This window comes from Chlamydomonas reinhardtii, chromosome 17, assembly GCF_000002595.2.
Source record: "Chlamydomonas reinhardtii strain CC-503 cw92 mt+ chromosome 17, whole genome shotgun sequence".
NCBI classification, from domain to species: Eukaryota; Viridiplantae; Chlorophyta; class Chlorophyceae; order Chlamydomonadales; family Chlamydomonadaceae; genus Chlamydomonas; species Chlamydomonas reinhardtii.
Genome location: NC_057020.1, coordinates 1,128,267 through 1,153,478, shown reverse-complemented (window position 1 = coordinate 1,153,478; position 25,212 = coordinate 1,128,267). Strand labels below are relative to the sequence as shown.

The following is a 25,212-nucleotide window of genomic DNA, read 5'->3' as shown; positions in this document are numbered from 1 at the left end:
ACATGGGAGCCTGCCGTTCCCTGGCTGCAAATGCATTCACATGGCGTGTACAGAGGTGCGACAGCCGCGTGCCCTGCGTGCCTGTGGTCGGCCGTGGGCTTTGCATACGATACCAAGGCTGTCGTTCGCATCAAAAGCTTCACAACGTTTGCCCGCCTGAACGTGGAAGCTGTGCTACCCTGGTGGGATGTGGTCGGCATCTCGACCATGTATGCGTGCACGACAACATGGACAACCGGTCCACTTCGTCACGCTGCTGCACACCCGCGCTTCCCCCCATCTAATCAGCAAAATCGCAGACCGTATCGTTACGTGTGCTGCCGCTCTGTTTCCTGCTTCCATGCCAACGCCACCATGTGCTCTCGGGTTTGGGAATGCGCTGTACACTACCAGCCTTACTCAGTCACTCTCTACTCTTGCCTACGAAGACTTGCAACTTGTGATGCACAACATCCACCCACTCCTGTAACACTCCTGCGCGATGTCCCCAGCCCTCCCATCAACCTTGCCATGCTCTCAACGCTCCTGCCATCCCGGCACCCTCAGAGGTGATCCCCTGGGCACCCTCATCCTTGCAACCCCACACGTCGCCTCTCAAGTCTCAACACACACCCCTGCATCCACTCCCCAAGCCTCTCATCCCCCTAAACGCCCCAACACACAAACCATTCCCGCCCGTAACCCCCCCCCTCCTCGCTCTATTGCATTGGGTTTGGTTAAGTTTGGGCTGGTATCTACACCCCGCCCCCCCGCCCAAACACGCAAGCTCCCTCACACGCCGTTGGCTGCCATGCGCGCCTCTGCCTCCGCCCGCTTGCGGAACCAGGCCGCGCTGTCGTCCGCGGCCACTGCCTCGTCCAGCAGCCGCCCGGCCGCCGGGTCGCGGCGGGACAGGTCGGTGAAGCCGGCCTCGCCCACAAAGCAGATCTGGGGCGGGGGCGGGGCAATGTGCGTGTGTGTGTGTGTGTGTGTGTGTGTGTGTTTGTGTGTGTGTGTGTGTGTGTGTGTGTGTGTGTGTTAAAGAGCACAAGGAAAGCATTGCGCAAAGTGTGTGCGTGTGTGTGCGCGCGTGATAATGAGCACCAGCAGGGACAGACTCAGGACATAGGCAGGCTTGCAACGCGGTGTGTGTGCAGCTTGTGTCTGCGTGCTCATAGGTGCGTTTCCATTGAAGTATGCGAGCTGTTCTCACCCGGCCTCCATCGTCACAACCTTCATTTCATGAACACCACAGAATCCCTCTCATACAGGGTGTGAACGCGGACCGCATGCAGTCGCTGTCAAACCCACCTCGTGCCCGTCCGGGTCTTGCAGGATGACCACCTGCACTGTGGCCTTGCCCGGGGTGTCCAGAGACACGTACGGCGTGTGCACCGTGTAGCCGGCGGCGCGCACCTCCGCCTCCAGTGGTTGCAGCTGCTCGCCCGGGCAGGCGAACGCCACGCGGCCGAACCTGTGAGCAAGTGTAACCGTGAGCGAGCGTGGGAGGCAGGCGATGGCGCTGGTGACGCGCGAGTGATGCGCAAAAGATGCCCCCACCTCCCCACTAAGGCGGTGCGCCTGCTGCTGTGACTGTGCAGAACCGCTCCCTCAGCAAAGATGTGCGGCACGCACTCACGCCGTGCCGCGCTCCAGTGCTTCCTCCTTGGGCAGCTCCACCAGCCGCAGTGCGCACTGCTGCGGGCCGCAGCGCAGCAGCGCCTGCCCTGGTGCCGGCCGCTCAGCAGCAAAGCCCAGGAAGCCCGACCAGAACGCTGCGAGCGGCAAGCAGTTGGCAGACGTCTGCTCCACTTCAACCATTGCTGGCCTACCCACACCACAATTGGCACCTTAGATGACACGTCCTGCCACTCTTTCCTGCACACCACACACCACACACGAATACACGCACCCAGAGACTTGTCCAGGTCGGACACGTGCAGCCGGAGCTCGGTCATGGGGCAGGCGCCCTCGCTGGGCTCCTGGCTGAGGACCCGGAAGCGGTAGCCGTCCGGCGCCGCCACCTCCAGCGCCCCGTCCGGACCCGCTTTGCCCACACCCTGCCGTAGGGCGCAGAATTGTGACACGGTAGGTGGTGTACCATCAGGCACAGCTAAAATGCTCCAATGAAGTAGCCATGTGTGTGATGTACGTATGCATGGATCCAAAGGAAGACGCAGCGCCGAGACATGTTATATTTGAGTTCCGCCACTTACCTTGGCCTTGATGTTATCATATACGCGTTTGCTGCAGATGGTGATCGAGTCAAAGTCATTCCCAAGCTGGTACGACTTGACGCCTGCACAGCCGTCAGGCACACAGGTCAGAAGCAAAACATGTACGCCCTTGCCATAGGCTTTCAGGGGACTTTGAGGACCACTGCGCAGGGTCCCAGCGCTTTTGCGCCCAGCTACTCAAGAGCACACCGCCCAGCTACTCAAGAGCACTGCCGGTCACCGCCGCCGCCCGCTCACACACCGTAGTTGTACGTTAGCTCCAGTACGAAGTTGGTATCCTCGTCGCCATACCCGATCATGGTTTTGGACCACTTGCCGTCGTATGGGCCGTTGCAAGCCGCCGCGCAGCCCTCAGTAAACTGAATTTGTACGCGGGAGTGGATGCGCGGGCAGCTGGGGGCGGTGCAGCAGAGGCAGGGCGCACAGTGCGCGCACGGAAGACACTGCCCCTGTCCATTCGGGGCCTTGAAGATCAAACTACCACGCCCTCACGCACCTCCTCATGGCGGAGCGGCTCCAGCAGCAGGGCGTCCCTGTAGAACCGGGTGGTGGCCGTCCGGTCGCCAACCTGCGTGCGCCACAACCCCGTCAGGCCAAGTTTCAAGGCCACCACGCGCCTGCAGCGTGTCCCAATAGCCCTCGAAGCATGTATCAATAAAATTACGCAGGCTGCAGCGCGTCCGTCTGATGTTGCCGCGCCAGGATGTAATGGATTCTGGATGCTCGCAAGGCCAAACGCCAGTTCGTGGTCGGCAAGCCCACCTTGAACACCCAGTGCAAGTTACGGCATGGATGTGGCTTCGTCCCCATTACAGCACAGGCTTTTACAGGCCTGGCACGCGAAAAACTCCTTGCAACTCTGAGCGATACCCCTATTGGGCACTTTGCAAGCATTTGTGAGTATAAAGTTGACAACAAAGTAAGCAACGGCAAATGACTTAGCGTTTCGTCGGTTCGCCCATGCAAGTGATGTTTTCTTCGCAGTATTGTTGTTCTGTTCCGTTTGTTGTTTCGTCTACTGCAGTATTTGAACATTACACTGCACTTATTTAGAGTTTGATTTTGAGGGCTTTGGAAAATGTCCTTCGAACCGGCGAGACGACTTGTAACTTAGCCAAGCTGTGCAGCACCTGACCGGATAGACGACTATGGCACAGCTGCAGGTCACTCCGGCCCAGCTGGAGTTTGCCAATGTGCAGCCCGGCCAGGTCTTGAGCGCTTGGGTCACGGTCAAGGTGCGCAATAGCTGCAGTTGCTGGAGATAACTATCAATCGCTTTCACGCGGAAGCAAATCGTTGAGGCTCGGGAAACACATGGCACGCGGACCTGTCTCGCAGAACTTGGACGCTCGCGCGCGGACAGTAAAGGTCAGACCGCCTAAAACGAAATACTTTGCGCTGCGGGAGTTCTTCAAGCCGCACAGCCTGGCGGGAGGCCTGGAGACGCGCTTCGAGGTGAGCCCCTACGCACGGGCTCCGACACCCTAGGAGCCCTGGCCCAGCTATCAGCATCAACATGACGGGCTGGCAGCGAGGAGGGGAGTCGGATGGGTTCTATCCAGTCTAAGCCGGGGCAACTTTGCGTAGAGGGTGTGGTGGGGTGCAAACGTATGCGGGAAGTTGACGTTGGGGTTGCACAACTGGCGCTGAACCCACAGCACCTCGGAACCGCAGGTCTTCTTTGATGGCGACAAGTTCGAGGCAGACCGGCAGTATGCTCAGGACAAAATTGTGATCCAGACGGACTCAGGGAGCTATGATCTGCAGGCAAGCATGGGGAGCAGCCACGGAGCTGACACGGCGCGCACGCTCTGAACGGGAGCGGGGGCCTAGTGGCGAATGCGGGAGGGAATTCATGGTTTGCCATAAGGTCGCGGCGTTGATTCGGGTTACCTCGAAAGCACCAGCTGCGAGGCATGAGAGCGGGCAGCCGGAGGCAGACGCAGCACCAGCGGCGGAGCTCCGCAATCTTGGGTTGATGCCTATGGATGTGAGGCGCAGCAGGCAGGCTGCGGCGGCGTAATGGCCATGCGTAGAAACAGGCCGCGGAAGGCTGGCGCAATCAGCGGCGCGGAGCCTTTTGGAACAGCGCTCTTAGACAGTGGAGCTCGGATTGGGATGCGGCTCATCCGGGCAAAACGGCAGCATGTGCCCTCTCCCAGGACGAGCGCTGTGTGGGACGTCACACCTGTGGGGGCACACCACACAGGCATCCCGTTCAGCAATCCAATACCGGAGTGCGCACTGTGCGCCGCCCTGTTTAATCCCGCCAGCTCAACTCCACCAGCAGCCCTGCCTAGGCCACCCCCCCTCAGCCCACACCCCCGCCTAAGCCCGCGCGCCTCCTCGCCCCCTCACTCTATCGCCCTTCCGCAGATCAAGGCTTCCACCCCGAAGGCGGATGTGCGCATTGTGGGCGACCTGAACATGGGCCTGCTGCCCGCGGAGAGCAAAGCCACGAAGCGTTTCCAATTGGTCAACCAGGGTGCCGCGACCGCGGCCTTCAAGATAGACTATGACCGCGCGCTGCCCATCAGCATCACGCCCACTGCGGGCGCGCTGGAGCCTGGGGGCGAGGGGCAGGACGTGGCGGTGACCATCACAGTGGGGGAGCCGGGCAGCGTGGCGGGCGAGGTGACGGTGGCGGTGGCGGGCGAGCCGCCCAAGAAGGTCATGCTCACGGCCACGGTGGTTCGGCAGTCGTTCGACCTGGTGGACTCCACGGGCGCCGTCACCAGCGAGGTGTGGGGACAGACGGCGGGCGGCAGGCGGCATGGGGGAGCCGGGGGGGGGGGCGGCGCTGGGTTGAGGGGCGAGCGTGTAAAAGGGGCGCCCTGCGTGGCGGGGTATGTATGTGAAGCGGGGGAGGGGGAATGAGCCATGGAAGTGTCGGGCCTGGATGCATGGGTAAGCCAGCGAATAGCCCCATGAGTAGAGGGGAAGCGCCGGCACAAAGAGCATGACAGCCGGGGACCAGAAATTAGAGTTAGGTCATCCTCCTCCGGCATGGGCAGTTGTGGCCCCATGGGCGCCGGCGAGTGGCCTGTCCTGCCCGGTCCAGCTGTTGCCCTTCATCACGGTTCGCTCTGCGCTCCTGCTGCTCGCGGCCCTTGCTGCGCAGCTGGACTTCGGCAGCCTGTACTACGGCCAGGCCATGGAGCGTGAGGTGACGCTGTTCAACAACGGGCCGGTGGAGGCGCGCTACGTCATCAGCTACGGCACGTTGGCGGAGATGCGCTCCAAGGTAGGCTGGCGCCTGGCAGCGACGGCTGCGAGAAGGCAGTGGGATTGAATGGCGCCGTGGCACGGCACGGAGCGACGGGGCAGTTGGGGAACAACAGCCGACGGTGTGAGGCTTAGGTGGTTGCAGGAAGCGTTTGCAGCCATTGGGCTGTGGGCGGATGCGGTCGTACTCAGCGAAAGCGTCTGTGGGCTCCGTGTGCCGAGCTCCATTATGCGCATGGGCGACTGCAGGTGGATGACGACGCGGCGGCGAACGCGGACCCCACCGACCCCTACGCGGACGTGATCATGGCGGCGCGGCAGCGGCAGAAGGCGCGCTCCACGGGGGACAACCCCTTCCACGTGACGCCGCTGAGCGGGGTGGTGCCGCCATACTCCAAAGCCAGCGTGTCGGTGCGCTACACGCCCACGCAGCCGGCGGCGGTGAAGGGCTTCAACTCGCTCATGCCCACCTCGGACCAGGTGGGGGCGCATGGGGTGGGGTGTGTGGCGGGCGGCTGCAGTAAAGATACGACGGAGGCGCGTCGCGGCTAGGGATACGGACAATCCGCGAGGCGGACCGAGCGCCGCGCGGGGTTTTCGGCCTCGGCCTGTCCCTCGGGCCGGTCACTGGACCTGAGGTCCGGTCTTGCTGCTGCACGCACACTTTACCACGTCACACGCGCGCCAACCTGCTGCAGGCGATGCGCACGTACGAGTACTTTGCGGTGGTGGAGCTGCTGGGCATGCCGGGCAAACTCAAGCTGCCCATCCGCGCGCGCGGCATGCCCGGCGGCCTGCGCATGAGCCCGCCCAACATGTTCTTTGGCGACGTGCCCACCTACGCCTGGGCCGACCAGCTGCTCACCATCACCAACACCAACACGCTTATGCCGGCGCGGTACCAGGTAAACAACCACACATAGATGGTGTGTGTCCCGTTGCCACGACATGACATGTTGGGCACATGCACGGATGCAGCAAATGCCTGCCAACACCCGGACCTTAAACACGCACCCGCCATCAAGCCACCTTTCCGGGTCAACTTTCTTACTCGACTTTCCCGGCCTGCTCCTCCGTCCATCCCGTGCAGATGGTCAAGTCCACGCCCTATTTCGCCGTGGAGCCGTCCTCGGGCACGGTGCTGCCGGGCGGCAACGTGCAGGTGCTGGTGCGCTACCAGCCCAAGGCCATGGGCAAGCACAAGGGCGCCATCCCCATCAAGGTCATGAGCGAGGCGGGGCAGCTCATCCAGGAGATGACGCTGGAGCTGGGGGGCAGCAGCCTGCGCGTGGGGGACAAGGTGGCGCCGGTGGGCGGCACCGACAAGCTGCCAGAGGATTTCACCAAGCCCCGGCACTTTGTGGATGATGAGCAGGTGTGCGGGGATCACGGTGCGGCACTCGCGCACATAATGCCATTGTGATGTGACCGGTAGCGTTTACAGGCAGTAATCGGCAGCATGAACGCGTGTGTAGAGTTGCGGGCGGCGTAGCTGAAGCTGCTGTTCCGTGTGCTCCCGCAGGCAATGCTGTCGACGCTGCAGGCGCACCAGAAGACCAACCGACTTCTGGCCAAGCCCTGGGAGAAGCCTGACCTTGCGGACACCTTTGCGGACGCCTCCAACAAAAACACGCTCAGCCGCGGCGAGGCGGAGGCCATGGCCGCGCACCGCGACAAGTACACCGCCGCCATGCGCACGCAGCGCACGGCGCGGGAGTACCAGAAGAAGAACGGCCGGGTGAGGAGGGCAAGCAATGCTGGGCAAGAGAAGCGTGTTAGCTTGGCTCGCAGTTGTCGTTGGGCACACAACCCGCACCCATTAACGCGCTCAACGTTGCGAATCTGTGTTGGTGATGTGCAGGTGGCGGAGGACGACGTGAACCTGGGTATGGACACGCGCAGCGGCCTGGCGGCGCCGGAGCCCAAGCTCAGCCGTACAGTGGACCCGCTGTGGCGCGTGGACAGCACCAAGGAGGCGGCGCCGCGCATGCTGCGGCAGCTGGGGCCGGCGGACCTGGAGGGCACGCACCAGTGGAAGGCGCGGCCGCAGTCGGAGCAGGAGCGCATCGACGTAAGTTGCGCGGGGACGGCTTTTTGGACACTTATGATTCTTCAACATCTGTATGCTTGAAGTGGAACAGTTCGCTTTGGCTCAGGATGAGGAGTGGTGGACTGGCCTGGGGTCGGTGCGTGCAGGTGACGCGCGAGCTGACCAAAGAGGAGCTGAGCCGGCTGGTGGTGGGGCCGCGCGTGGTGGACTTTGGCAAGGTGTCCATGGGCTCCACCAACACGCGACACCTGGTGGTACACAACACGCTGGACACCTCCCTGAACGTGGTGCTGGACCTGAAGCCGCTGGAGATGCTGCGGGAGAGCCCTAGCATCAGCCAGGTCATCCCGCCCGGCGCGCGCGGCGCCTTCCCGCTGGTGCTGCAGGTGGGCTGGGTGGGGCTGGGGGCGGGGGCCTGGGCAGGGCGGGGCGGGGCGGGGCGGGGGATGTTATGTGCCCGGGCCCAACGGAAAAGTCCCATCATCAGCGGAAAGCTCACCCAGCCACGAAAACAACACAGGGGGGGAGGGGGCGTTTACAGGGCAGGGCGGTGGAGTACGGTACACACGGGACGAACAAGCAGACGTGTTGCGCCCCCTTTCGGCGCTTATGGTTGGGGCAGATGGTACATGTAGCCCACGCACAAGCACACGGAATACAGATTTATAACCCAAACACATCATATCCGCCCACGCCGCCATGTCCAATCCACCTTACAGGCGAGCGAAATCCGCAGCGTGAACGAGAAGATCGAGTACGTGGTGAATGGCAACCACGTGCTGTCCTTCCCGCTGTCGGCCGACATCGTGCCCGTCAACCTGGACTTCTCCGCCGAGGACCTCAACTTCCAGTTCAGCCTGGACAACTGGGACGAGGCCGTGGAGAAGCTGCTCATTTTGGACAACCCCCACAAGTTCCCGGTCAGCTTCACAGTGGAGAGCACCAATCCCACCTTTCAGATCTCGAGTGGCGGCGGCGGCGTGATCCGCAGCCAGAGCTCGGTGGAGGTGGTGGTGCGGTGGGCGCCGGACATGCTGGGCCCCCCCAAACAGGAGGGCCACCTCATCATCAAGATGGTGGGAGGTGAGCGCGCGTTAGCGAGTGAGGGATGGTGCGTTGGATTGGTTGCGGGCCCGCTGCATGCCCTGCACGGCCAGGCTTCCCCTGTCACCACCGGGTGTCCCTCTTCTGCTTTCTCATCCTTTGCGCTTACCACTCACCATCCCTCCGCAAGTTCCATCACTCCAACCCATTCCATTGCCCGCGCTCCCAGGCGAGGCGCCCAAGCGCATCTACATGAGTGGTGACCTGCCGGAGGGCAACGTGCGGCCCAAGGACAAAGAGCTGGTGGCCCCGGTGGCGCCCGTGGGCACGCAGCAGAGCGTGATGATGCAGATCAAAAACCACGGCAGCCGCGACACGGCCTTCCGCTTCCACGCCAACGACGTGCTAACTATCAAGCCCTCAGGCGGCCGCATCGGTACCGAGGAAACGCTCGACATCGAAGTGTTCTTCATCGCGCATGACCCCGGCGTGCTAGCGAGCACGCTGGTGCTGGAGATGCGCGGCGGCAACGTGGTGCGCATCCCGTTCCGCGCGGAGGCGGTAGTGCCGCACGTGGAGGTGCTGCAGGACGAGTTCGTGTTCAACCAGGTGTTCGTGGGCAGCAGCAGCCGGCTGCCGCTGACGCTGCACAACACGTCGCCGGTATCGGCCACGCTCATGTGCGACCTGGTGCAGCACCCGGAGTTCCAGCTGCTGTGCCCCAAGGTGCGGCTGGGGCTGTCGGAGCCGGCGGGGTTGGGAGTGGGGGGAGTGGGCCTGGTCGGCCGGTGGGTGACACTGCTGGGCGAGGGGGGGTCTTGGATGCGGCAGATCACCACGTTTACATGGGACGGCCTGGATACGGGACAAGGAAATGAGAGACGCAAGAATGGAATTTCGTTCTGAGGGGCTACCGGTTATGCCTACGCGCTTTGCTGCCTGGCCCTCAGGACGCCTGGTCCACGGACGAGTACGAGGCCTGCCCGCTGGAGGCCATCGGCGCCACCGGGCAGCAGGTGCTGGGCAGCCGCTTCGGCAGCGCGCGCGGCAGCCGGCAGGGCAGCCGCCGCCAGAGCTCGTCACTGGGCTTCCGAGGCATGTGTGAGTACGGTACTGAGTAGGGCAGTGCAGTGCAGTGTCGGGCAGCCGCTGATCCTGGCCTGCTGGCTGCTGGAGCAGGCGCATTATCCATGCGCGTGACGCAACCATCCAAGCTGCCATTGCACACGGCCTCCGACATCAGCACCCCGACCACCAACCCCGCACACGCCTCCTAAACCCACCCTGTACGCAGCCAACGAGGGCTACAAGTACAAGATCACCATCAACCCCGGCAAGGAGCTGCCGCTGCTGCTCAACTTCCGCCCCGCCGAGCAGAAGCACAGCGACGTGGAGCTGGCGTTCACGCTGGTGACGGCGGGCGGCTACAACGTGCCGCCCGTGCGCAGGGTGGTCACGGGGTCGGGCGAGACGCCGCGCGTGATCCTGTCAAAGACACTGGTGGACTTCGGGACAAAGATCGTGATCCGGTCCAACCAGATCAAGGCGCCGTACTCCCTGGACCTGTACATCACAAATCAAGGTGGGCAAGAATGCTTGTGAATGGCAAAAAAGCAGCCTGGCCGCAGCGTTTGTTCCCAAGCGGTCATTTCCATGGCCCGCTGCATACCCGCGCAGCCAATTCTACGCCACTCGCCCGCCCCCCACAACTCATCCCCGCCCTTATCCCCGCGACTTCTCCAATCTCTTCCCCGTCCTTCTCCTCCTTCGCCGCACCCACCATGCAGAGGAGGAGCCGGTGACGGTGGCGTTCGGCGAGCCGGTGGTGGCGCCGCACGCTGCCGCCTGCCCCGTCAAGGGCATCTTCTCCATGGACCTGGCCCCGCTGGCGCCGCTGCAGGTGGGCGGGCAGGAGATGACCACCTTCCAGCTGCGCTTCTGCCCGCGCGACGCGCGCACCTACGAGGCGCTGATCCCGGTGTACCTGGACGGCGACATGGACGAGCCCTACCTCAACATCGAGGTGCAGGGCGTGGGCCAGTACCCCAGGTGCGGGCGGCTGCAGACCACTGCACGCAGGCTTGTGCCATGTGCGGGGCTGGGCGCACGCAGGGCACCGTGAGGGTTGCAGCTAGAGCTGACGCGGGGGCACTGCAATCAGGACGCCGCTTACAACTGGCGGATTACGTGTGTGTATTTTACGTATCCTGCGTGCAGGCTGGCGTTTGACGTGCGCGAGTGCCTGCTGCCGCCTGTGCCTCTGGGGCTGCGCTCCACCACCACCTTCTACGTGCTCAACAACGGCTACGACAACCTGGAGCTCAAGTACAAGCTGCCGGCGGACGAGGGCCACCTGCCCATGGAGGTGGAGTTCCCGGAGGGCACCATCATTGGTGCGTGGGCGGCAGGGTTGGGTGGAGCGGCTAACAGAGTCGCGCAAGGGAACCTGCCCTTGCTCTGGCTCCGCCATTTCCTTGCACACGCGCATCTGCACACAGCGCTTCCGTTCAGCCCACAGTGCCTGACCTGGTGTCTCGCCCTTGGCCCTCCCTTGCGTGTCTCGCGCAGGCCTGGCCAAGGACCGGCTTCCGGTGGTTGTGTCGTTCATGTCGCCCAAGCCCATGTCCTTCACCGCCAACATCGACTTCATGGACGAGGACGGCAAGCGCTTCTCCATGCCCGTCACCGGCACCACTGACAACTCGCTCATGACGCACCACGCATTCCACCAGCTCAATAAATCGCACCTGGTGTTCTCCCACGAAGTCGGCATGCCCGTGTTCCTGGAGGAGGCCGCTTACGAGCTGCCGCCGCCGTCCATGTGCCTTGGGCCCAGCTGGCCCTGCCGCGGCGTGGCGCGCTACCTCAACGCCACCACCACTCGCGGGCCGTTCGACGACCTGGCTAAGCAGATGCTGGGTTCGCGCGGCAAGCTGCTGGTGGAGGTGGTGGAGATGCTGAGCGGCAAGAACCTGCCGGGCAAGGTGTTCAAGCTGAGCAACAACCGGAAGGAGGCGGTGAAGCAGCTGCTGGGGCAGTACGACGCAGTGCTGGTGTTCCTCAAGAGCCACGGCTGCCTGCTCAACGCCGTCAAGCCCGAAATGCTACTGGAGTTCGACGACTTCTGCAGGTGCGTTTGTTTGCGTGTTTTGATGTGTGTGTGTGTGTGTGTTTGTGTATGTGTGGGTGGGTGGGTGTCAAGGAGCACAAGGAAAAGTAAAAGTCAAAGACTTTGTATGCGTGTGTGTGTGTGTTTATATGTGTGTGTGTGTGTGTGTGCGTGTGTGTGTGTGTGTGTGTGTGTGTGTGTGTGTGTGCGTGCGTGTGTGTGTGTCGTGATTGGTCAAACTGGCGACATTGAGGCGCTGCGGGCATCCTGTTTGAAGCGCGGTATGTCACAACTGTCGGCCTCTCACTCGTTTTCGCTGGTCCTCCATACCCAGGGTCATGAACGAGCGCAGCACCGCCGCCACGGACAACCACGACGAGCTGGAGGCGCTGGAGATGTGGGCCGAGGTGGAGAGCAACTTCGACCTTGTGTCGGGGCAGGCCTGGAACGCCACCATTATGCAGATCTTCAAGGTCTTCGTGCTGGGCCGCGTCACGCTGAAGTCGCTGCGCGCCCTGCCGGGGTTGGAGGGCTGCGAGTTGCCGCCCGACTCCTCCATCATCGGCTCCAACTATTACTCGGTGTCGGAGAGCTCGCTGCTGGCGTGGATGTCGGCGCACTGCCTCCGCGAGTTTGGGCCCAAGTTCCCGCGCATTACCAACTTCGATTCGGGTGAGGAGGATGGAGGGGGCTAGGATTGGGTGGCGCGGGGCGGAGCAGGGCGCGGTGGAGACTGGGAACGGAGCGGGCGGTGCGACCTGGAATTGTGTACCGTATTGCGTCGCCGGCTCTCCGATTGTGGACTTGCACAAGGCAGAGGCTGACAGAGCGCGCCCGTGTGGTCGTGCGTATATACGTACGCCCTGCAGACCTGTCGGACGCCAGTGTGCTTTTCGCCCTGCTGTCGGGCTACTGGCCGGGCCTGGACAAGAAGAAGAAGATGCTGCGGCTGGACTGCCGCGACGAGCAGGACAAGCGCGAGAACGCCGAGATGGTGCTCAAGATCATGACGGTGCGTGTAATGGCACGGCCGCCATGGCGTGTAGTGGGAACGCAGCAACCAGGCGCGAAGGCGCATTCTGCCATAGCCACTCCTGGACCTCTCCTTTTCTCGTGCTCCCCGCCAACTACCCTTAGAATGGGCTTTCCCAACCACGCAACCTTCCCTCCACCCTGCCGTGCCCCACAGGACCTGGGGCTGCCGTACGAGATCACGGTGGACGACATCGTGCTGCCCAACCCGCAGGACATGATGGTGTTCGTGCTGTACCTGCACCACACGCTGCCGCAGTTCGTCCCCCGGGCCGCCGTGGACTTCGCCTGCAAGCTGGGCGAGACGCAGTGCAAGGAGCTGGAGCTGACCAACCCCTCCAAAAAGGCCATCAGCTACTCGGCACGCCTGGAAGGCCACCGAGATTTCTCCATCGAATCCAGCTCGATCCGGATCGAGCCCAAGGCCTCGGCCAAGCTGCTCATCCGCTGCACGCCAACCAACACGCTCAGCCAGGCGGCGCGGCTGGTGCTGATGAGCAAGCGCGAGGGCGGCGTGCACGCGGCCACGCTGGTGTTTGCGCTGCAGTGCAAGGTCAACACGCGCGCGCCGCTCAAGCGCGTGCGCACCGAGGGGCCGCTGTACGACATGCAGCAGTTCGAGTTCACCGTCACCAACCCCTTCCCAGCGGGTGAGTCGGCGCTGGATAGGGCGCAGCTTGCCAAGCAAACGCAGTGTGTTGGCTGGCTTGCGGCTTGCTTGACAAATGAACTGCAAAGGCACTGCCTAAGCGTGTTTTGGTTGCGTGTGTCATGTGCGTCACCCATGCAGACGGGGACTTTACGATCCAGATCCTGCACGAGCCGGCGGAGCCGCTGCCCAAGAAGGAGGAGGACCCGGCGGCTACCAAGAATGCCAAGGGGAACAAGAGCACCAACCGGAGAACGGGCCGCAAGAGCACCGGCCTTGGTAAGCCGCCTCACCTCTCCTCCCCCAAATCATTGTGCCCACCACCTCCACGTTACGCCCAGCACACCCGTCCCCGTACCTCACACCCCTGCATCTCCTCCCGCAACCTCCGCACCCACCGCACGCCCTGCCTCCCGCCCCCGCCTGTCGCTCCCCGCAGACGCGACGCTGGGGCACGAGGACCCTGCCTCCAAGTTGGGCCGCGTGTGGCCGGACGCCTTTGGTCTGGACCGCAACCGGTTGCGGCTCAAGCAGAACGCCAGCGAGCGCATCAAGGGCTTCTTCCTGCCCTTCTCCATGACCACCGCCTATTGCACGGTGCTGTTCCGGGACAAGGACCAGGGCGAGTTCTGCTACGAGCTGGTGGGAGAGCCGGGCCTTCCGGCGCCCATCATGGAGGTCAAGGTGCGTGCAGGGCTGCCGCCGTCAGACCTCTGCGTGTAAAGTGTGGTTGTTGCGAGGTCTCGCCTGCACCGCCTGCTGGCCGTGCACTTGCTTGCTTTACTCCAATCAACAGCGCTTTCGCTGTTGTACAATGAAGCTGACAACGACCACTCCGTCGCACGCACGGCGTCTGGCGCAGCAACACCCGAACCCTCACCCCTCCCCCCCAACGCAGGGCAACGTGCCGCTGGAGGCGCCGCAGCAGGTGTACGACCTGATGCTGCCCTTCCCCAACAGCGCGCTGGAGGGGGCCAAGCGCGCCTTCACGGAGAAGCACCCGCTGGCCAAGGACAAGGAGCAGGTGGCGCTGCTGAAGCAGGACCCCTTCAAGGGCATGGAGGTCATGTACGAGGTCACGCAGACCAACAGCCTCATGTCCTCGCCGGGGCACATCGTCCTCTCCGCCCGGCCCTCCATGGGCGCCGCGGCCGCAGACGGCGCGCTCCCCGGCGGCGGGCCCGTGTCGCCGCCGCCAGGCAACGCTACCGGCGGCGGGTTGGGCAGCACGCAGCGGCCCACCACGCGCAACCCCAACGCGCTGCCGCCGCCCGAGCCCAACACGCTTCGCATGCACCTCAACCCTATCGGCACCGGCATCTACCCCACGCGCATCATGCTCACCAGCCCCCTGGATGTGCGCGTGGTGGATCTGGAGCTGACAGCGCAGACCATGACGCAGAGCTTCGTGCTGGAGTTCAACACCAGCGCACGACAAGCCATCACGCAAGAGATTCCGCTGGTCAACACCGGCGATGCGCAGATGACGGTGACGGCCACCATCAACGGCAGCGCCTGGTCGGGGCCACGGGAGGTGTCGGTGTCGGCGGGTGCCACCGTGGGGTACCCGCTGCAGTTCAAGCCGCTCATGCCGGGTAGGTGCCGTGGCGCGCGCCGTGCCGTGATAGGCCTATGTGTGTGTAGTGTGCGTCTGTGAGTTATGAAAACAACATAACGGAGCCTGCCCAGACGTGTGTGTCTGTGTGTTTGTATATGAGACAAGACTGAGCGCCTGACTGATTGAAGCTCGAGCTCTGGACCAATCCGTTGAGCGAAAATGCATGCCCTTGTGTTCCAGCGCGCAAGGGTAGGAAACACATGCGCTTACGCACGCACTATCCTTGGCGCCACAGGCGACGTGAAGGGCAGTCTGGAACTGGCCATCAACGCCACCGGGGAGCGCAACACCTACACGCTGGTGGGGCGCGCGGCGGAGCCCACGGCGGAGGGGCAGATCATCATCGAGTGCCAGGCGCGCAAGCCGGCCGTGAAGCAGTTCAATGTCCCCAACATCGTGGGGACAGGCACCGAGTACAAGGTAGGCCGTGCGGGACAGGGTCGTGAATCTCCTGGGCTTCAGGAGTACCGCGCCGCGGGTGAACAGCTCTACCCCGCAGCCAGCAACCCCGCCTGCCTTTGCCTTCTCCTTCTCACTCTTAATCACACCCCACCATCACACGTAGGTGCTGTGCGACCTGGACTTCATGGTGGGCGTGCCCTCCATCAAGGTGCCGCCGGGCATGGCCTCTCAGTACAAGATCACCGCCTGCCCACAGCGCAGCGGCACGTACAACGGCACCATCACCTTCACCACCGCCGACGGGCAGTTTGTGTGGTACACGCTCGAGGTGCGCGCCAGCGAGCCGCCGGAGGTGGGCACCATCGACGTGCGCGCCACGGTGCGTACGGCGGCCGCGGTGACGGTGGGGGTGGTGAACCCGCTGCGCAAGGACATGGAGCTGGCGGTGCGCTACAGCGAGGTGGCGCTGTGCGGCCCGCCCTCCATATCGCTGCCCGGCAGCCAGGAGCCGGTGCCCTTCGAGTTCTTCTACGCGCCGCTGGTGCCCGGCACCTCCACAGGTGCGAGAGGCACGAGTGCGTTCAGCTGCTAAAACCATGTGTGTGTGTGTGTGTGTGTGTGTGTGTGTGTGTGTGTGTGTGTGTGTGTGTGTGTGTGTGTGTAGTGAGGACTGTGCTACCCTGCATGCTGCTCAGCCGAGTCTATCTGACCACTGTTCACCACCCTGTATCGAACATAAAACGCACGCGAATGCACAGGGAGCGTGGTGCTGGTAAACGACGACGTGGGTGAGTTCCGCTATCTCATCAACATGACCGCCGACCCCGCGCCGCCCGGCGACCTACCCGCAATGACCGCGGAGCTGGGGAAATCCGTCAGCCAGCCCGTGGTGGTTGAAAACCCGCTCGACACGCCCGTCGTGCTGGCGGCCTCCAGCAGCAACCCCCGCAACTTTGCCATCACGCCAGCCATGGTAACACTGCCGGCGTACGGCCGTGTGGAGCTGGCGGTGGAGTACACACCAAGCACGTTGGACCATGAGGAGGAGGCCACGATTACTGTGGATGGGGACGTGGTGGGGTGCTGGGAGTACAACGTGCGCGGGCGCGGCGAGCTGCCCACGATCATGGAGGCGATTAGCGTGTCGGCGATGCTGGGTGGGCAGGGGCAGGGCGTGGTGCAGTGGCGCAACCCCTTCCCGGAGCCGGCCAGCGTGAGCGTGCAGCTGCGGACCGACGAGCCGGCGGGCGTGTTCGAGCTGCTGCGCATCAGCGGCGGGCCGCAGCTGCCGGGCGCCGGCGCCAGCAGCAGCCACTCCATAGGCAGCGGCCTGGGGCCAACCACCAGCCACACGAGCCTCGGCGGCGGCCCCAGCGCCGCCAGCCTCAACGCGGGCGGGCGGCAGGCGGCGGCGCGGTCCGGCTCCTCCGTCGCCACCATCCAGGAGACAACGGTGCAGCCGTACGGCACGCTGCTGGTGCCGCTGCGTTACACGCCCGCGGCACTCAAGACGTGCCACTGCGAGGTGCTGGTGGCGGTGGAGGGCAGCAGCTACAGCCTCAACACGTTGGAGTGGCGCTTCCCGGTGCGCGCGCTGACCGAGGCCTCGCTGTCGGGCGTGGTGTTCAAGTACAAGTGCAAGGCGCGCGCGCGGATTGAGGAGACGATGGAGGTGGTGCTAAATGGGCTGCAGAAGGTTGGGCCAGAGGACGAGTTCACACACGAGGTGGTGCTGCCGCCGGAGCATCGGGGCTTCCTGGAGCAGGCGCTGCGCGTGGAGCCGGTGGTGGCCGCACCCGTGCGGCTGGCGCGCCCCGACGCGCCGCTGCGCTACCGCGTCTGCTTCGCACCGCAGCGCATGTTGCCGCCCACTTCTCTGGAGCTGGTGATCAACAAGAGCACGGGCGGGCGGTGGCGCTTCGAGATGCAGCTGCAGGCCACGGAGCCCGACCTTGACGGCGTGCTCACCATCGAGGCGGCGGTGGGCGCCACCAGCTACATCCCGCTGCGCCTGTACGCCAGCGGCTCGGAGCCGCAGCCCTTCACCGCCTCCTTCCCCAACGACACGCCCATGGTGTTCCACGTCATTCCCGCCAAGGGCCTGCTGCCGCCCGCGCCCAAGCCAGGCGAGCCCGAGCCCGAGCCGCCGCTGCAGGTGTCGTACAGCTGCCGCGAGTTCGGCAAGGTGGTGCGTGGGCGGCTGTATGTGCAGACCAGCGACATGCAATTCAGCTACGAGCTACGCGGCCGCATGCCCACCTACGTGCCGCCCACGCCGGCGCAGTTCGCGCCCTCCGTGGACAACAAGCTCAGTGCGGAGCTGGGCGCCAAGCTGAGCCTGGGGCGGCCCACGGGGAAGAACTTTGTGGCGGCCAACCTGCGGGCGGCCAAGGCGGGGCTGGCGGCGGCGGGCGCGGGCGGTGCGGCTGGGGGGCCGGAGAAGGAGCCCGCCAACAGGCGGCGGTAGCTGCTGTTTAGGTGGGGGGTTGCGTGGGCGGGGGTGAGTACCGTACTTGTTTGGTTGTTGGTCTTTGATTGACGTGGAGTGGAGGTGTGCATGGAGTTGCGCTGGGACAGCGCGTGTGGCGGAGGCAGATTGGTGGATGTGGGTGGTAGAGACAAGAGACAAAGACATGTGTCCGTGGTAGGCAGTGGTTGACTTGAATACTCATCTCATGAGGCTTGACTGCATGTCTGCTGGTGACACCGACAGCTGCGCGGAACACGCGCACCGGTATCGTGATCTGATTGCTGACTAGATTACTACACTGAGGGCAAGGCTGGTGCACATGCTGACATGCATCCCGCATCCGCTTTCTGTAACGACAAGCTTTGATCAGTCTCCAAGTAGTTGCTGTCTCACAACCATTCGCGCTTCGTTGGAGGTGCAGCGGCTGCAGAGGTGCAGCACCCGTCTGTGTTGGGGGTGGGCGGGCCACCGGAGTCCGTCACGGGTGCGTGGGGGAAACAGGAGACAGTCGCGGATGGCGAACTTGTCGTGTGGGGCTTGCCTCCCCTTGTGAGTTTCGGGCCCAACCCCTCTGCATTCACAATTGCAATATGCAATGCACATGTTCTACACATGTTCTGCAGGCGAGCAGAGGGCGCTGCACGGCCGCTGCTGCTGCCATGCCAGGCAGCTTTGGCGCGGCAGACTCGGAGCCATGCGTGTTTGCCGCCGGTGAGATAAAGCAACAGCGGTGGCAGCAACCAGCGGGCCATGCGGGAGCGGCAGTTTTGGCGCGACGGCGGCCTTGTTGAGCGGCAGCCTCGGACCCTGCACCTCGCCACCTCTTGGCCCGGTTGCCGCAGAGGCGCCACAACTGTTGCGGTTGCTGGCAGCCTGCCCGCAATGGAGCAGCGGCGCCGCAACAGCAACCGTGCGCGCCTCGACAAGCGGCATGGGTCGCCCCATACACACGTTTGAACCTGTGACGTTGTTCCCCCCCCCCGCTGCGTTGATGGCTTGATGCGTTTCACTGCCAATCCAAAGACAAGGAGCGGCACACCCAATAGCAACTTTGTTTGTGCATACGATTGCCCCTGTCCATGCCTGCCTGCCTGCCTGCCTGCGTGCGTCGACATTAGGTACCATACTGGCGCAGACCGCGGGCGCCACGTATTTGTATTTGCTATTCACTATGTGCGTGATGGCGGGGCGTGGCTGGACGCATGGCGGGCCGTGCCTGTATGAACCGACCCCGACTATGTCGCGGAGATGAGGTAGACGCGTGCGGCCTCAGACTAGAGACGTGGCGTGGGCTCAGCCCACTTGGGGAAACCACATACCAGGGGAACCCTGTGCCAAATGGTAGTTGGCAACGCAGCGCCTATCTCGCTCACCGCCCCAGCACTTCACAGTGTTGGTCCCTACTAGTGCCGTGCACGTATGGGAATCCTCAGCTGCCAGAGCCGTTGCACGTGTACCGCTACCACTGCTAGGGCCTAGACTTACATCCGGTAGGGCAGCCCCCATCTCGCCAGGCCCGTCACCTGGCTGTTGGTATCTCCACTGCACTTAACAAGCAGCGTGTACGTGTGAAAACCCCCAGCCACCACCGCTGCCGCCCGCACGCCAGGACCCAGGTCCACAATGGCAACACATCGCCCATCTCACCTTCACCATCCCCAAGAGCGCCCATGTCACCCAGCCCCACCTGCCCGTAACCAATACCTCCCCAACACTTCACACCACCGTCATCAAGCAGCATGCAGCCTCAGGCTCATGATGATGCAGGTATGCGGCCGTCACCGCGCCGGTCCCAAGGTCACCAGTAATCCCATCTCACCGCACCATCCCCAGCACTTGACGCAGCCATAAGACAGTAGTGCACAGGAATGCTAGCACCCCACAGTAATGGTCCGCGCAAGCGCGCCGGGCGCGCACCAAGCGCCCCCCCGGGGCGCCACGACACCAAGCCACTGCCACACGACCGCGAAACAGCAAAACGAGCGAGACCGGCACGCGTGAGTGCAGTGCGACCACCAGCACAACAAACAGCAGCGACAACGACACACACACGAGGCCACCACGGCGCACACAAACACTGCGCGCGTAAAGCGGACATCGCTAACCTCGGGTGCGTATCACCGTCACAGCCGTTGCACCGTCACGGCCGTTGCCATCTCATGCCTGTGCTGTTGGGTGCACCAGATTGCTGCGCCAGCGTGGTGTAGCCCAAGTGTTTGCCGCCGTTTCCCATTTGGAATTAGCCTTGCCGTCAAGCAAGGCAATCCATTCTGGTCAGCGGACTGACACGCTGCCGCGATGGACGAGGTAGCCAACGCACTAATGCCGGCAGCATAGGTCCAGTTTGCGACGGCATTGCTGGGCTCCGCGTGCACATTCCAGGGCCAGGATGCTAGGGCACTCAACACCGCCAGTGTGCCGCCGTATACAGCCGCGACCACGGGCCTGCCTCTGCCGCCCTGTTTCCACAGCTCAACGTGGAACATGGTCTGCCCGACTGTCCATGGCAGCATCGCGACCATCCCACCGATCCCGGCTGCTAGTGCCAGCCAGTCCACAACCTTGTAGCTGACAATGTGGGGGGCAGCAGCCGTCAGGCTGAAGGCCAGCAGGACAGCCATGAGGCCGAATGGGATAGACGACGGCCACCGTCAGGACGTTTTCAGCTTGATGTCCGCCCATTGTTGATTGGTGTTGAACCAGTTGGTCGCCTTGACCAGCATCGAGGCCACGAATTTGAGGCCCAGCAGGTCCTGGTGCTTTTGACCAAGGTCTGCACATGGGAGGAGACAATGTACCATAAATGCGCATGTCGAGAGTCAGGGCGCACAGCACGACAACCAGGGGCCCCTTGCCATACTAGCGATAATGCGGCCCTGGGTAGAGATGGCACGGTGGCGCAGTGACAACTGTCAACGTTTGGCATAAAAGGTTTAAGCTTCAGAAGCACTCAGTAAGCACGAGCACTTACTTGTAGTCCGGGCGGCCTCCTCCTCAGCCTTGGCCTCGCGCGCCTCGGAGTTGGCTGTGTCACATGGCCGGCAGGGTTGGGGAGCGTAACATCTAAGTCAGCGTGCCAGCAACAGCTGCACACAGGCACCACTTTAACGCACACAGTAGGTCAGCGTTAGATACAGCCACCAACCGCGCTGTACAACACTGATGCTACGCAATATCGACCAGTTCAGTAACGTGGAGAGGTGCCGGAACACAACTTGTGAAGCACTTCTAAGTACACAAGCAGCAGGCCCATCTAGCTAGCACTTACCCTTCTCCGTGGCGGCCTCATCCGCGATCTTGGCTGTGTCACACAGCAGGTAGGGTTGGGGAGCGGAACACACCAAGTCAATGAGCCCGCAGCTGCACACACACGATTGCCCTAGTACCCACAAAGCAGGTCGGCCCCAGACCCAGCCGCCGGCCTGTGCAGTATATGTCAGCTGGCCAGCACGCATGCAAGCGCACACAAGGAAGGTAGCTGAGGCCTGCGCCAATGCATGCTACACCTATGCTCGCGTGGCTGCGTGACAGGCATCAGGGAGGGCCTCAATCGCACATGGAAAGTAGCAGCTAAACTACACGCAACATAAGCAAGCAGCAGGCCTATCCAGTACTTGCCCTTCTCCTCGGCGGCCTCCTTCTCAATCTTGCGCATCCGGGCCTCAAACTTGGCTGTGTCACACAGCAGGTAGGGTTGAGGAGCGGAACACACCAAGTCAATGAGCCAGCACGCAGCTGCACACACACGGCAGCCCTTGAACCCACAAAGCAGGTGGGCCCCAGACCCAGCCGCCGGCCTGTGCAGTATACGGTATGTCAGCTGGCCAGCACGCACGCAAGCGCACACAAGGAAGGTAGCTGGGGCCTACGCCAATGCATGCTACACCTATGCTCGCGTGGCTGCATGACAGGCAGGGAGGGCCTCAATCGCACATGGAAAGTAGCAGCTAAACTACACGCAACATAAGCAAGCAGCGGGCCTATCCAGTACTTGCCCTTCTCCTCGGCGGCCTCCTCCTCAATCTTGCGTAGTTGGGCCTCAGACTTGGCTGTGTCACACAGCAGGTAGGTTGGGGAGCGGAACACACCAAGTCAGTGAGCTGCACACAAACGACAGCCCTTCAATGCACAGGTTGGTCCCAGACCCAGCCGCCAGCTGGCCAGCGCGCACGCAAACAAGGAAGTTAGCTGGGGCCTGCACCCATGCACGCTACCGTACATCCATGCTCGCGCGGCTGCATATGGCATGCAGAGAGGGCTTTGTTCGCATGTAGAAGGTAGCATGCTACCTTCTACATGTGAAGGGTAAGTGCTGGTTAGGCCCCGTGCTGGCGATTAGGCCCCGTGCTGGCGAATGTTGCATGTTGTTTAGCTGCGAAGCTAAACAACATGCAACATTCGCCAGCACGGGGCCTAACCAGCACTTACCCTTCTCCGCGGCGGCCTCCTTCTCAATCTTGGCTGCGTCACACAGCAGGCAGGGTTGGGGAGCGGAACACACCAAGTCAATGAGCCAGCAGCTGCACACACACCACAGCCCTTGAACCCACAAAGCAGGTCGGCCCCAGACCCAGCCGCCGGCCTGTGCAGTATACGGTATGTCAGCTGGCCAGCACGCACGCAAGAGCGCACACAAGGAAGGTAGCTGGGGCCTGCGCCAATGCATGCTACACCTATGCTCGCGTGGCTGCATGACAGGCAGGAAGGGCCTCAATCGCACATGGAAAGTAGCAGCTAAACTACACGCAACATAAGCAAGCAGCAGGCCTATCCAGTACTTGCCCTTCTCCTCGGCGGCCTCCTTCTTAATCTTGCGTATCCGGGCCTCAGACTTGGCTGTGTCACACAGCAGGTAGGGTTGGGGAGCGGAACACACCAAGTCAATGAGCCAGCAGCTGCACACACACCACAGCCCTTGAACCCACAAAGCAGGTCGGCCCCAGACCCAGCCGCCGGCCTGTGCAGTATACGGTATGTCAGCTGGCCAGCACGCACGCAAGAGCGCACACAAGGAAGGTAGCTGGGGCCTGCGCCAATGCATGCTACACCTATGCTCGCGTGGCTGCATGACAGGCAGGAAGGGCCTCAATCGCACATGGAAAGTAGCAGCTAAACTACACGCAACATAAGCAAGCAGCAGGCCTATCCAGTACTTGCCCTTCTCCTCGGCGGCCTCCTTCTTAATCTTGCGTATCCGGGCCTCAGACTTGGCTGTGTCACACAGCAGGTAGGGTTGGGGAGCGGAACACACCAAGTCAGTGAGCTGCACACAAACGACAGCCCTTTAACGCACAGGTTGGCCCCAGACCTAGCCGCCAGCTGGCCAGCACGCACGCAAGAGCGCACAAGGAAGGTAGCTGGGGCCTGCACCCATGCACGCTACATCCATGCTCGCGCGGCTGCATGACACGCAGCGAGGGCTTCGTCCGCATGTAGAAGGTAGCAGCTAAACTACATGCCACATTCACGAGCACGGGTCCTAGCCAGCAGTACTTACCCTTCTCCTCGGCGGCCTCCTTCTCAATCTTGGCTGTGTCACACAGCAGGTAGGTTGGGGAGCGGAACACACCAAGTCAGTGAGCTGCACTCAAACGACAGCCCTTTAACGCACAGGTTGGCCCCAGACCTAGCCGCCAGCTGGCCAGCACGCACGCAAGAGCGCACAAGGAAGGTAGCTGGGGCCTGCACCCATGCACGCTACATCCATGCTCGCGCGGCTGCATGACACGCAGCGAGGGCTTCGTCCGCATGTAGAAGGTAGCAGCTAAACTACATGCCACATTCACGAGCACGGGTCCTAGCCAGCAGTACTTACCCTTCTCCTCGGCGGCCTCCTTCTCAATCTTGGCTGTGTCACACAGCAGGTAGGTTGGGGAGCGGAACACACCAAGTCAGTGAGCTGCACACAAGCGACAGCCCTTTAACGCACAGGTTGGCCCCAGACCTAGCCGCCAGCTGGCCAGCACGCACGCAAGAGCGCACAAGGAAGGTAGCTGGGGCCTGCACCCATGCACGCTACATCCATGCTCGCGCGGCTGCATGACACGCAGCGAGGGCTTCGTCCGCATGTAGAAGGTAGCAGCTAAACTACATGCAACATTCACGAGCACGGGTCCTAGCCAGCAGTACTTACCCTTCTCCTCGGCGGCCTCCTTCTCAATCTTGGCTGTGTCACACAGCAGCAAACCCCAACGTGAACGTAACACACCAAGTCAGTGAGCAAGCAGCTGCAATCAGACGTACGACGGCCCTTGACCGCACGCACAAAATAGGTTGCAGGATTATGCCCCGCCGCTTGGCTACTGTACCGCCTCTGTACGTGCACAAGTCCGATGGACTTAACCTATGAACACATGGAAGGTAGCATCCTACCTCCAAGCGCGGCTGTAATACATACTGAACAATATGCCTCCACTACAGGCAGGGGCCCCACTGTGTCTTCCATCCGCCGGCAGCCCCGCCCTCGTACCTATTTCGATATAAATTGCTGCCGTTTGCAGCGCTAGCTTATCCAGTTCTGATGTCACTGTAGGGTTGCCAGATGGGTGCTGTAGTCAGCACAAGGCCGCAGGCCCGCAGCTCAAAGGTTCTGAGTCAGGGCACAGGGCATAGCTGTGAACACGCTTTTCTCGTGCTCGTTGACCGCTACCCCCCATCCCCATCCACCCCTCGCGCGTCTCTCCCCCGCCCCACGTCCGCCGTCCTGAGCTATGGCCCCTCAAGCGTGACCGGGGAACCCTTGTCTCGTGCAACCACACACTGCGAGCCCTCGTATCCAGCCGCTGGTCCAGCTCCCCCTCCCTCCCCCCAACCAGCAGGGTGGCAAGCTTCAGGTGAGATGTGGGTTGATAGCGCTTGCAAAAAGGGTTGCAAACTCCTCGGGGGCCATATTTCTATCCACGACCCTGTCCACGACCATAAGTGTGTAACATGTTGCCGCGCTATCCTCACTCATTGAGCGCTCCTCGTTCTCCATCTCCGCTTCCGCTTCCGTCATGACGTGTCCTGCGAAGTCCAACAAGTTGACATGGTTGCCTCTGCCTGTGCTCGAGCAAACATTCGCTGGAAGCAGTTACGCCCCGCTGCTGACCGAGTAGGATGAGCTCTGAGCGGACGCCGGCTGGACGCAGGCGAGCAGGGGACGCCGGGTGGACGCCAGCTAGCAGCGGAGGCCGGCTTTGCAGCTTCGATGCAAAACCTATCCCTCTGGCTGCGTGCGTTAACCGCTGTTGCGAAAAGGGTATTCAATTCATAACCGTGGGTCTGTATCAGCATAGATTACTGGAGATAACTAAGATAAGCTCATGGTTGGGCTTCCCAGGGATGGGGCGACGAGCACAGCAACCAGCTCATGCAGAGTCGTTGTTGCCTCAGGCCTCAGGGACCCGAATTCAGCA

General features: G+C 62.6%; 3 protein-coding genes across 3 annotated transcripts; 1 reads left to right on the top strand and 2 right to left on the bottom strand.

Annotated features, from left to right (window-relative positions):
• Position 1: 1 nt before the first annotated feature.
• Positions 2 to 3,113, bottom strand: CHLRE_17g704350v5 (uncharacterized protein). Its single transcript, XM_043071970.1, has 8 exons — positions 2,979 to 3,113; positions 2,713 to 2,784; positions 2,458 to 2,575; positions 2,196 to 2,278; positions 1,892 to 2,039; positions 1,619 to 1,754; positions 1,291 to 1,453; positions 2 to 927 (listed from the first exon to the last, which is right to left on the bottom strand). The coding sequence occupies exons 1-8, from the start codon at positions 3,024 to 3,026 to the stop codon at positions 772 to 774; spliced, it is 924 nt and encodes a 307-aa protein (XP_042914429.1). The 5' UTR covers positions 3,027 to 3,113; the 3' UTR covers positions 2 to 771.
• Positions 3,114 to 3,233: 120 nt separating this feature from the next.
• On the top strand, positions 3,234 to 18,180 carry CHLRE_17g704300v5 (uncharacterized protein). The gene is made up of 27 exons (XM_043071969.1): positions 3,234 to 3,451; positions 3,555 to 3,671; positions 3,891 to 3,983; positions 4,593 to 4,958; positions 5,338 to 5,460; positions 5,691 to 5,921; positions 6,140 to 6,346; positions 6,532 to 6,816; positions 6,964 to 7,179; positions 7,303 to 7,512; positions 7,638 to 7,877; positions 8,211 to 8,574; positions 8,765 to 9,261; positions 9,486 to 9,636; positions 9,830 to 10,117; positions 10,323 to 10,584; positions 10,753 to 10,928; positions 11,104 to 11,665; positions 11,979 to 12,316; positions 12,514 to 12,656; positions 12,834 to 13,326; positions 13,467 to 13,604; positions 13,765 to 14,009; positions 14,224 to 14,920; positions 15,179 to 15,363; positions 15,509 to 15,905; positions 16,104 to 18,180. Exons 1-27 carry the CDS (start codon positions 3,365 to 3,367, stop codon positions 17,810 to 17,812), a joined length of 8,820 nt encoding a protein of 2,939 aa, XP_042914428.1. The 5' UTR covers positions 3,234 to 3,364; the 3' UTR covers positions 17,813 to 18,180.
• Positions 18,181 to 19,081: 901 nt separating this feature from the next.
• CHLRE_17g704251v5 (uncharacterized protein) lies at positions 19,082 to 25,063 on the bottom strand. Its single transcript, XM_043071968.1, has 14 exons — positions 24,906 to 25,063; positions 24,767 to 24,820; positions 24,285 to 24,341; positions 23,949 to 23,981; positions 23,631 to 23,663; positions 23,313 to 23,345; positions 22,973 to 23,026; positions 22,598 to 22,651; positions 22,244 to 22,276; positions 21,811 to 21,864; positions 21,434 to 21,487; positions 21,084 to 21,116; positions 20,787 to 20,840; positions 19,082 to 20,588 (listed from the first exon to the last, which is right to left on the bottom strand). The coding sequence occupies exons 2-14, from the start codon at positions 24,810 to 24,812 to the stop codon at positions 20,467 to 20,469; spliced, it is 660 nt and encodes a 219-aa protein (XP_042914427.1). The 5' UTR covers positions 24,813 to 24,820; positions 24,906 to 25,063; the 3' UTR covers positions 19,082 to 20,466.
• Between the last annotated feature and the right edge of the window lie 149 nt (positions 25,064 to 25,212).

Coding starts and splice junctions, on each gene's coding strand:
- CHLRE_17g704300v5 (XM_043071969.1), top strand. CDS start 3,365: ATGGCACAGCTGCAGGTCACTCCGGCCCAGCTGGAGTTTGCCAATGTG. Junction 10,585..10,752: donor GGCGTGGGCCAGTACCCCAG/GTGCGGGCGGCT, acceptor TCCTGCGTGCAG/GCTGGCGTTTGACGTGCGCG. Junction 14,010..14,223: donor CGCCCATCATGGAGGTCAAG/GTGCGTGCAGGG, acceptor CCCCCAACGCAG/GGCAACGTGCCGCTGGAGGC.
- CHLRE_17g704251v5 (XM_043071968.1), bottom strand. CDS start 24,812: ATGACGGAAGCGGAAGCGGAGATGGAGAACGAGGAGCGCTCAATGA. Junction 23,027..23,312: donor GGAGGCCGCCGAGGAGAAGG/GTAAGTACTGCT, acceptor TGTGTGACACAG/CCAAGTCTGAGGCCCGGATA. Junction 21,117..21,433: donor GGAGGCCGCCGAGGAGAAGG/GCAAGTACTGGA, acceptor TGTGTGACACAG/CCAAGATCGCGGATGAGGCC.
- CHLRE_17g704350v5 (XM_043071970.1), bottom strand. CDS start 3,026: ATGGGGACGAAGCCACATCCATGCCGTAACTTGCACTGGGTGTTCAAG. Junction 2,279..2,457: donor GGAGCTAACGTACAACTACG/GTGTGTGAGCGG, acceptor ACGGCTGTGCAG/GCGTCAAGTCGTACCAGCTT. Junction 1,454..1,618: donor GCACTGGAGCGCGGCACGGC/GTGAGTGCGTGC, acceptor ACTTGCTCACAG/GTTCGGCCGCGTGGCGTTCG.